The sequence below is a fragment of the Zootoca vivipara genome, chromosome 16 (assembly GCF_965207765.1).
Source record: "Zootoca vivipara chromosome 16, rZooViv2.hap1.1, whole genome shotgun sequence".
In the NCBI taxonomy this organism is placed as follows: Eukaryota; Metazoa; Chordata; class Lepidosauria; order Squamata; family Lacertidae; genus Zootoca; species Zootoca vivipara.
In genome coordinates, this window is record NC_142599.1 from 31,742,039 (window position 1) to 31,752,821 (window position 10,783).

General features: G+C 46.1%; 1 protein-coding gene across 3 annotated transcripts in view; it reads left to right on the forward strand.

Moving 5' to 3' along the window:
- The first annotated feature begins 805 nt into the window (after positions 1-805).
- The window catches only part of TTC9C (tetratricopeptide repeat domain 9C), a 32,781-nt gene continuing 22,803 nt past the window's right edge, over positions 806-10,783 (forward strand). Inside the window, exons 1-5 of one of the 3 annotated variants that reach the window (XM_088659288.1) lie at positions 806-900; positions 1,954-2,209; positions 2,541-2,723; positions 3,736-3,835; positions 7,189-8,143. In XM_088659288.1, the coding sequence (XP_088515414.1) occupies positions 880-900; positions 1,954-2,209; positions 2,541-2,723; positions 3,736-3,830 (555 nt within the window). In that variant the 5' untranslated portion in view covers positions 806-879 and the 3' untranslated portion in view covers positions 3,831-3,835; positions 7,189-8,143. Of the gene's footprint in view, positions 901-1,953; positions 2,210-2,540; positions 2,724-3,735; positions 4,176-7,188; positions 8,144-10,783 lie in introns of those variants that run through there. The other 2 variants (XM_088659289.1, XM_035099241.3) reach the window with 2 other exon arrangements.

Consider the following 10,783-nt stretch of genomic DNA (forward strand, 5'->3'; position numbering starts at 1 on the left):
TCAACTGAAACTGGTCCATGATGCCATACTAGATGTGTGCAAAGGAGGGTGACCAAAATGTTACTGTAAAGGGTTTGGAAACCACGTTTTATGAGGAACAGTTGAAGAAACTGGGTATGCTTAGCCTGGAAAACAGGAGACTGAGAGGAGATATGATAGCCATCTTCCAATATATAATAAGGGTTGGGCTGTCACATAGAAGATGGAGCAAGCTTTTCTCCTGCTCTAGACCCAAACCAATGGCTTCAAGTTGCAATAAATGAGATTCCGACTAAACATCAGGAAGAACTTTGTGGCAGTAAGTGCTGTTTAACAATGGAACAGACTCCCAGGAGAGGTGGTGGACTTTCCTTCCTTGGAGGTTTTTTAAGCAGAGGTTGGATGGCCATTTGCCATGGATAATCTAGCTAATATTCCTGCATTGCAGGGGGTTGGCCTAGATGACCCACAGGGTCTCTTCCAACTCTACAATTTACAATTCTGTGACCCAAAACCTTTGCTGCATTCCCTACGCACACAGGAGACTTGCGTGCTTTCCAGGACGCACACATGTCCGCATCCACTCAGAAGGAAACACCACTGAGTTCAATGGGTCTTACTCCCAGGTAAGAGTATATATACAGTGTAAAGCCAGCAATTTGCGCTACAGTACTGTATTACCAGCATTCCTGGGGGCTGGTTGTTTCCCGGCTCTCCCGCTCGCCTCCTCCGAAATCAGCTGACTCCGGTCACGTGATTTCGCTGTCCGAAGCTCCTTCCCATTTTTTTTGCAGTTTAAACTCTGCTTCCAGGTCACGGAGGGGGCGTGGCAGCCCATGCAGAGCAGCAAGTGGTGATGGCCGGCTCCAGAAGCTGCTGCCGCCGCTCCTCTTGATCCCAATGGCCACCGCAACAGCAAAGGTACGGGGGTGGGGTGGGGTGGGTGGGTTGTAGCTCAATGGTACAGCATCTGCTTTGCATGCACATAGAAAAGGTGCCAAGTTCAATCCGTGGCATTCCCAGGTAGGGCTGGGAATGCCCCCCTGCCTGAAACTCTGGAGCCTGACGGTAAGGAAGCATCGCCTGTTCCTGCTTAAAGCAGAATCTCGAGGATTGGAATCTTTACATTTAGAGAGGATGGGCCATCACTCAATGTGGTTTTGCATGAAGAAGTGTCCTAGGTTCAATCTCCAGCATCTCCTGGTAGGGCTGGGGGAAACTACCTCTGCCTGACACTTTGGAGCACCACTCACAGTCAGTGTTGCATAGTGTTGAGCTAGATGGACCAACAGCCTCAGTCGGCTTCACTCTTCCCCCCCCCCAAATGTGGGTGGCGATGCTAGGTCCCAAGAGTAAATTAGTAGTGGGGAACATGCTCTCATTCCCCAGATCAAAATGCTTAGAGAGATCTTGCAATGAATAACCAACTCAAGGAAACGTCCAAAAGACAAAATGTTGCAGTGGTGGGTGACTTAAACTACCCTCAAATAGACTGGCTACATGTGTTCCACTCAGGATGACAAAGAGACAAAATTTCTAGATACTCTGAATGATTGTGCTCCAGAACTGTTGGTCATGGAAATGGCCAGAGGGGCGGTGACCCTGGACTTAATACTGTATTGAGTGGTGCCCCTGTGCGTGATGCTGTTGTTGAACCAATTGGGATCAGTGACCATAATGCCATTAAATTAAATAAATGGCCGGTTGCCAGACTTCCCCGAAACTGAGAGATTGGTAAAAGGGAAGTTGAAAGACAGAGTCAAGAGGGTCAAATCACTCCAGACATTAAGACCAACAACATGGTGTCGACTGCATTCCGTTGTTGAACATGATGGCTGCATTCCCTTGGAGAGTGGAGTTGTTGATGGACTAAAACTGCCATCATGCCTGATCGCTGGCTGAGGCTGACAGGAGTTGGAGTCTTTTAATAATCTTTTAAATCATTTAAATTATTCTGCCCCCTGTCCCTTCCAGGCTTCTTCGGAAGCAACCATGGACCAGCGGCTGCAGCAGGCCCAAGCATTCAAGGAGGAAGGGAACCGCTGTTACAAAGAGGGGCGTTTGCGGGCTGCCGTGAGCCGCTATCACTGGGCCTTGCTGCAGGTGAAAGGGCTGGATCCCAGCGTGCCTTCGCCTTTGCAGGAGTTTGGTGCGGAGAGGCCTCCTGTGACACCGGAACAGGAAAAGGCACTTCACAGCACCCAAAGCGACTGCTACAACAACCTTGCTGGTAAGCCTGGGAGAGTCTATTACATGTCTCTGATGAAGTCCGCAAGCATGGCATGACAGCGACTGACTGGGCTATCCCACGATAGCTATCCCATCCTTTGGCTGGGTGATAAAGTTCTCCCATTTGTCTGTCTTGTCCAAGACCTCCAGCCAGTATTATTGGATTGTCTCACAATGAAAGGTGATTTCATAAATTTATTTTTCTTCTGTTAGCTGTAGGCTGGCTAATGGTGAGAGCACCTTTGAGTGTGCACAGAGTGCCTACCCGAACCTAATCCCAGGCTGTCGCTGACCTCCTAGTAACAATGTTGTGCTGTGTGCCTCTTCCACAGCGTGCCTCCTACAAATGGAACCTGTGAACTATGATCGGGTGAAAGAGTACAGTCTAAAAGTCCTAGAGAGGCGGCCTGAGAACACTAAGGCACTATACCGAGCTGGAGTGGCTTTCTACCACCTGCGAGATTACGACAGAGCCCGGCACCATCTACTGGCAGCAACCAGCAAGCAGCCCAAAGGTGAGAGGTGCTAACATGGTGCTGGAAGGATTGTAATACAGGTCACTTTGACTTTGGTGATCTCTAGAGCAAGTGTGGGCATCTGCGACATATGAAGCTGGCCTATACTGAGGCTGTATATGCACTATACCTTTGCTTGGAATAAACTACAGTGTCCAGAATTCTTTGAGGGAAAGAATGTGCTTTGAATGTTCCTTAAAGGTGTAGTGTGTTTTTGTTTTTATTCTCTTTGTTTTTATTATGTATTTTGTGTTTTTTATATTGCGATGTTATGTTGTGGATTGCCTTGAGATTTACAGGTATAGGGCAGTATACACATTTAATAACTAAAATAATAATTATTATAATACAGTCGTACCTTGGAATTTGAACGGAATCCGTTCCCGAAGTCTGTTCGACTTCCAAACATTCAGAAATCAAAGCATGGCTTCCGATTGGCTGCAGGAAGCCCTGTTAGACGTTTGGGTTCCAAAGAACGTTCGCAACACTCACTCATGGATTTGTGGCGTTCAGGAGCCAAAACATCCGGGTACCAAGGCATTCGGGATTCAAGGTACGACTGTACAATACATATCCCTAGTCAGTCAGTCAAATTATTTATTTGTTAGAGACCATTGATCATCATCAAAATACAAACAGTAGAGAAGAACATTTTAGCAAAGGTGGTCCCCAATGCAAGAGACCCCATGTTGCGTATACTGAGTCAGACCATTGGTCCATCATCTTCAATATTGTCTGCACAGAGCAGCAGCAAATCTTCCGGTTCTCTGGCAGCGGACATTCCCAGTCCTACCTCAGAGTTACTGAGGAGTGGAGCCTGGGACCTTCTGCATGCAAAGCAGATTCATCTACTGACTTACAGCACCTTCCTGACAGTTTGTGGGCTGGATTCAGCTCACAAAACAACTTCTTCCAAATTTTCATTGCGACATTTTTAAAAACAATTGGTTTTAACTTTGGTTTTTGCAACCCTTTCCCTCCCTGTTTTTCTTTTCCAATCTCTCCATCGAAGATGCCAACGTGAAGCGTTACTTGCAGCTGACGGAATCTCAGCTGAATAGCTACCACGAAAAGGAAAAGCAGTTGTACATGGGGATGTTTGGCTAGAGGCGGTAGGTCCCTCCCTGAAAACACCTGGATGCGGCCTAGTGTTGGCTCCTGGTTTTGTGGGCCATATGTGGCTATTGGCTTCAGAAGCATCAGGTGACGCAGTGCCTTGGGAAACGTGTTTCATTACCAATTGAGCCTGGAAAAGTGTGAGCGACAGAGACCTCCTTCAACATTTTCTTCCATGCCCAATGTTGCTTGGGGCCTGGGGATGCACTGCCCAACCCCTAAACGATTCCCTACCTTCCTTTGCAGCTAAAATAGGAACTACCGGCTAGATTTGCCCTCTGTTTCGTTTTTCCCCTTCCACCTCGCTGTTTCATAAAAGTATTTTGGGAAATGTAACTTTTGACTGCGTGTGTATGTGTGGTGCTTGTTTTCCGTTTTGATTCTGCAGAGGGAGAAACTGAAACTGAAACGACTTCAGAAAGGCTGAGCTCCTTATTCATATACTGTACAGTGGTACCTCGGTTTACAAACACAATTGGTTCCGGAAGTCTGTACTTAAACTGAAGCGTACTTAACCTGAAGCGAACTTTCCCATTGAAAGTAATGGAAAGTGGATTAATCTGTTCCAGACGGGTCCGCAGAGTACTCAACCTGAAGCGTACTTAACCCGAGGTATGAGTGTAATTGGTTCCGGAAGTCCGTACTTAACCTGAAGCGTACTTAACCTGAAGCGAACTTTCCCTTTGAAAGAAATGGAAAGTGGATTAATCCATTCCAGACAGGTCCGAGGAGTACTTAAACTGAAAATACTCAAACCGAGACGTACTTAAACCGAGGTATGACTGTACTGTATTGGCTTTGGGGGAAACTGCTGAGTTTTGGCTGTGAGTCTTTCTCTCCTCCCACTCTTCCATTGCACATATCTAGCAGGTGACTCAAGAGTGCTTTGTTATCGTTATTTTTTCGGTGCCCTTCAGTGCCATAGCAACCGTCACTAGACCTCTCCCGTGGCTTGCTCCTATGGCAACGGCGTCGTGTTGTGTCAGCTATGCTTGGCATCTCCGTGTGACCTCGCCCTCACCCCACCCATGGCCCAGACACCTCTGCCCATACAAAAGGAAGGCCAGAGGTCTGCATGTTCCACCTACCACATGCCTGCGTTGGAGCTTTTGCTGCTCCCGCTCTCAAGAGGTGGTAGTTCATCCAGTGTTTAAGAAAATGGGTTTGCTTCCCTTTCTTCATATTTCTTCTAACATAAAATTGCAGTTGGGGTGGGTTATTGGTGATCCTTGGTTGCATGCCAGAAGAGGCCAACCCTTCAAAGAGAGAAAGATGCCTGGGGTTTCACCTGGGTCTGAATCCTGCAAGGCACAAGCAATTACAGGCACAAAGGGAGCATCGTGGCGCTGGGAGGAAGATCAAGGCCACATTCCCACCATACATTTAAAGCTCTGCGATACCATATAACAACAATAATTTATTATCAATACCCCACCCATCTGGCTGGGTTTCCCCAGCCACTCTGGGCGGCTCCCAACATCATCATCATCATCATAGATACAACATCAAACATTAAAAACTTCCCTGCCTTCAGATGTCTTCTAAAAGTCATGTAGTTCTGTATCTCCTTGACATCTGATGGGAGGGCGTTCCACAGGGCGGGCGCCACTACCAAGAAGGCCCTCTCAGTGGCTCCATGTAACCTCACTTCTCGCAGTGAGGGAACCACCAGAAGGCCCTCAGAGCAGAGCTGGACCTCAGTGTCTGGGCTGAACGATGGGGGTGGAGACGCTCCTTCAGGTATATTGGGCCGATGACATTTAGGGCTTTAAAGGTCAGCACCAACACTTTGAATTGTGCCCGGAAACTTTAAACTGTCATGGTTACCCCCAATAATTCTGGGAGCTGTAGTTATGGCTGTTGAGAGTTGTTAGGTTATCCCCATTACAGTGCTACAATTCTCAGAGTTCCCTGGGAAGAGGGATCGGTTGCTTATTGGGCATTATAACCCTGTGAGAATAATGGAGTATCCTAACAGCTCTCTGCACCCATAACAAACTATAGCTCCCAGAATTTTTTTTTTTGGGGGGGGGCGAATGCACTTTCAGAGTGCTGTGAGGGGAGATCCATGCTCAAAATCCCACCCAGTAACTAAGGACCCCTCCCTCCAGGCTGCTGTGAGTTTGCCAATTTATTCTGCAAGGGGCTTAGGTCCCTTCACACACACCCCCAATAAAATATTTTAAGGGACTGGGCCCCCGCAAAGTTGATGGGTATTTCTTACCTGGACTTCCCTGTTTTATTCAAGTTGGCAGCCCTAAATATGTGACTGATTCAGTATACAGTGGTACCTCAGTTTATGAACACAATTGGTTCCAGAAGTCTGTTCATAAACTGAAGCGTTCATAAACTGAAGCGAACTTTCCCATTGAAAGTAATGGAAAGTGGATTAATCCATTCCAGACAGTCCGCGGAGTACTTAAACTGAAGCGTTCATAAACTGAAGCGAACTTTCCCATTGAAAGTAATGGAAAGTGGATTAATCTGTTCCAGACGGGTCTGCGGAGTACTTAAACTGAAGCGTTCATAAACTGAAGCGAACTTTCCCATCGAAAGTAATGGAAAGTGGATTAATCTGTTCCAGACGGGTCCACGGAATACTTAAACTGAAGCGTTCATAAACTGAAGCGAACTTTCCCATTGAAAGTAATGGAAAGTGGATTAATCCATTCCAGACGGGTCCGCGGAGTACTCAACCTGAAGCGTACTTAACCCGAAGCATGGGTGTAATTGGTTCCGGAAGTCTGTTCATAAACTGAAGCGAACTTTCCCATTGAAAGTAATGGAAAGTGAATTAATCCGTTCCAGATGGGTCCGCGGCGTTCGTAAACCGAAAATTCGTAAACCGAGGTGTTCATAAACCGAGGATTACTGTTGGATTTGCACCGGACGAGCCACACCTTCTGTTTTATTAGTAGTTCTGCGAGGCTTCCTCAACGCTTACCACATTATTGCCGTCTGGAGGGGGCACTCTTGTGCCACAGAGCAAGAAAAGAGGGAGGGGGGGGAATAAACAGGAATATGTGTGGTAGAGCAAGTTACAGGATTTCAGAAGGAAGTTACAGGACCCGCACCAACTGGGAAAATAAAGCTGTTTGTCCACCCTGAAACTTTTGAAAGTGGGGTCACGTGTAGCTGCCCTGACAACACAATATGCCAAAATGATTGTGAATGCAGGATAAAAAGTGAGGGTTAACGCCAGCTCCACTCTGCAGGTTCATAGTAAGGTTGGGGAAGGAAAATGGTGGGGACATAATCGGAGAGGCTTCTAATTCTGAGCCATATTGGCAGTTGTACAAAGTCAGAACTCCTGCCTTTATCGATTTTGTCATTTCTGCTTTCTTCCCAGTTCTCCAGCTGTGACATCCCAGCAAACATCCTTCATTGCTGCCATGCATGTCTCCTCCCGTCTCTTAAACAAATACTTGTGTGTGCGTGTGTGCACACAGCTGGGAAAAGGGGCTGTTTGCTTTTCTCAGCTGCCGTTTGTGACCTTGCCTCTTGCAAACAAGCAAGACATCAGCAAGTTTTTCTTTTTGTGGGTGGGGGTCGCTGCGGGTGGGGGGGTGCCCATGGGCCTCTGTGTCCATAGTACCTTTGTGACTTGGTAGCAACCGCAGTGGAATGTGTGTGCGGCGCATGTGTACATTGTGGGTGTGGTAGCATTGAACCAAACAGAAATTTGGCTTCTAGAAGATAACTGTTTCCCGGAGTTGTTGTTTTAATCACCAAAGAAAGCTCCTAGTCCACAGGGTGGCAATATTTGCTGACAGGTCAGCAACCACAGAAGGCCTGGTCAGAGGTAAACAAGTGAGAGGAAATTAACTCCTAAAAGGAAGGAAACTTGCCAGACACAGTCCTGAGTGTGCCCCCAGAGAGGTACCGTATTTTTCCATGTATAAGACTAGGGTTTTCCCCCTAAAAAATAATGTCCAGAATTTGGGGGCATCTTATATACGGGGGCAATCTCCCCCAATTTTCTTAAATCAGAGTCCCCCAAAATAGGGGTCGTCTTGTACATGGGGATGTCTTATAGACAGAAAAATATGGTAATTGAAGAGGGTCCAAAGTTTGTTTATTTAACCCCCTCTTTAAAACCCAGGTTAGCAAACACAAAAGCGACCAAGTGATTAAAACATATTTAAAAACATGTAACCTATTTAAAAACATGACCGATTGTGGTCAGCAGGAAGGTATGGATTATGACTACTTTGCTATGTCATTGTTCTGCATTTTTTCATGTTGAAAGCCGCCTTCAGCATTGTTTGAAAGGCGGCATATAAATAAAATTATGTATGTATGTATTTATGTATGTATGTGATCGGTTCAGGGTGTGTACTGCTCAGCAGTATTTGGCTGTTTTGCCAAGATGCAGCAGATAAACTTGTTATGCACAGACCTCCACAATTAAAATTTTATTAAAATAAAATAAAATTTTATTAAGGCAACTGGGGAGAATAGTAGGAAAAGCTCAACAACTTTCATGTCCTGATTTTCACTTTTTGAAATATGGTAACCCTATCGCACGCACACGCACACACACGCACACACACTGCAATGAAACCTGGGAGGTGTAGTTTGTTAAGGGTACTGAGAGTTGTTAGAAGACCCCTGCTTCTTTTACAGAGCTATAATTCTCACAGTGGTTTAACAATCAATCCCTTTTCCTGGGGGATTAAACACTGCCTAAGACCCTGAATAATGACTGAAGACATTCCTAAGCAGATACGGGCTTATTATTAACAAATTCCATTGATTAAAATAGCTGTCTTAAGGAGGCCTGTATGACATTTTAGGCCAGGGGGGCGGAAAACTAAATCAAAGGCAAGCAGAAGACTGAGCAGGATTTCCTGGGAGTTTAATAGATTATTGGTCAGAGGTTTCTGCTTCCTAAACATTTAACTATGGCTGTACACACACCATACATCTCTCCCCCCCCCCCCCAAAAAATCTGGGAACTAGTTTATCCCTCACAGAGCTACAATTCCCAGAAGCCTTAGCAAAATAGTTCCCAGGATTCTTTGGGTGTGTGCGATTTAAATGTGTGTATGCAGCGTAAATTGCAATAGCAAAAAGCATGTTTTCTAAACTGGGCTTGTTAGAACCACCAGTCAGTGAGTAGTCAAAAGGCAGTGTGGTGTAGTGGTTAGTGTCGGGCTGAGACCAGAAGAGGGTTTCAAACCCCACTTGGCTAGGATGCTCATGGGGCAGCCTTGGGCCAGTCACTGTCTTTTAGCCTAACCTACCTCACAGGGTTGTTGTGCAGGGATTAAATGAGCATGAGAAGAACCGTGTACACCACCCCGAAGTGGGAGGAAAAGGTGCAATAAATCAGTCGCTCAGATGTAGACTTTTCTTTGTTTGGGGATCACGAGGTGTATGGCTTGTGGCTTATACAGCAGGGAGTAATCAGCTCTGCCCCTCAGCCACCCTGTTTTAGCTGACCCACCCAGCCACAATTGTGGATCTGGTAATGTTTGGTGGGGGTAAAAGGGTTAGTTGGCAAGAGACCAAACAAGAACCCATGTGCCTGAACTAAGTACAGTGGTACCTTGGTTCTCAAACTTAATCCGTTCTGGAAGTCCGCTCCATAGAAAAGTAATGCAAAACGAATTAATCCGTTCCAGACTTTAAAAACCCCATAAAACAGCAGTTTGACATGAATTTTACTATCTAACGAGACCATTGATCCATAAAATTAAAGCAATTATCAATGTACCCTACTATAAAATAAATAAGACAGTATTGTAGATACTTTTTTCTTTGCTGCACTGACGATAGTCATTGTTTGGGTGGGTGGGTGGGTATCCATTTCCGCAGTCACGCGGTCAATAAATCAGTAGCTAAACTGGGTTCCACACAGTCACAAAAACAAATTAACCAAAAAACCCCTCATAAACAAAAAAAAAATGGCAAAAACAAAAGCGCCAAACTTAATCTGTTCCGGAAGTCTGTTCGACTTCCGAAATGTTCAAAAACCCAAGGTGCAGCTTCTGATTGGTGCAGGCGCCCTGGAAACAATAGCAGACAACTGCATTGCACGTTCAGCTTCCAAAAATCGTTGAAAAACCGGAACACTAACTTCCAGATTTTTGGAGTTTGAGAGAACAAAGGCGTTTGAGAACCAAGGTGCCACTGTAGTTTATTATTTGCTGTCCTTGAAGGGTTTGTGGGCTGCCTCTCTGTTCCTAATGGTGCAGCCTGTTCTGGCTGAAAAGGCACTCTCACCTTATACTGCTTCTCTGCCTCATAATACCCACCTGATAGGAAGCAAGTTTCTACCTGGTGAAGCTTTCCTGATGCAATATAATGGCTAAGGCTTCATACTCAACCTTACTTTTAAAGTAACCCCCCTTCCCAACAAAAGAACCCCGGGGACTGCAGCTTTCTATAACTCCCAGCCCCCTTATCAAAAACTACAGCTCCCAGAGTTCTCCGAGGGTGGGGAATAACACTTTAGAAAGGCCCCAGTTCAAATTTCACCTCTGCCACCGACTCACTACGTGTCCATAGACTCACTCTCAGTCTCGGTCTTCCGGATCTGCATTATGGGGGGGAATGATATTACTTCCAGGGTGTTGGTTAAGGATTACTGAGACAATGTATGCAAACTGCTTTGAGCCACTCAAGCCATTTAACGGGGGTTTTCTGTTGCTGGAAAATGCACGTTCTGGGCTGGAAGGCTGTGGCAGGACCAGACAACAAGCTCCGGCTTGCCGAACCCCATCCCCCACCGTCTTGCAGCCTCCTTAATTACTATTATTAGCTGTGCGGTGCCAGGAGGCATGCCGTAAACAGCAATTCGCTCAGCCTTTTCAAGGCATAACCAGGAGCACCGGCGTCGAGGAGGCAAAAATGTGTGCCTGGAAGGCAGGAGAAACCAGCTTGCTATATCCTACCTGCTTCTAGGCACTGAGCAGGGAGGGATTAATTATAGGAGGGAA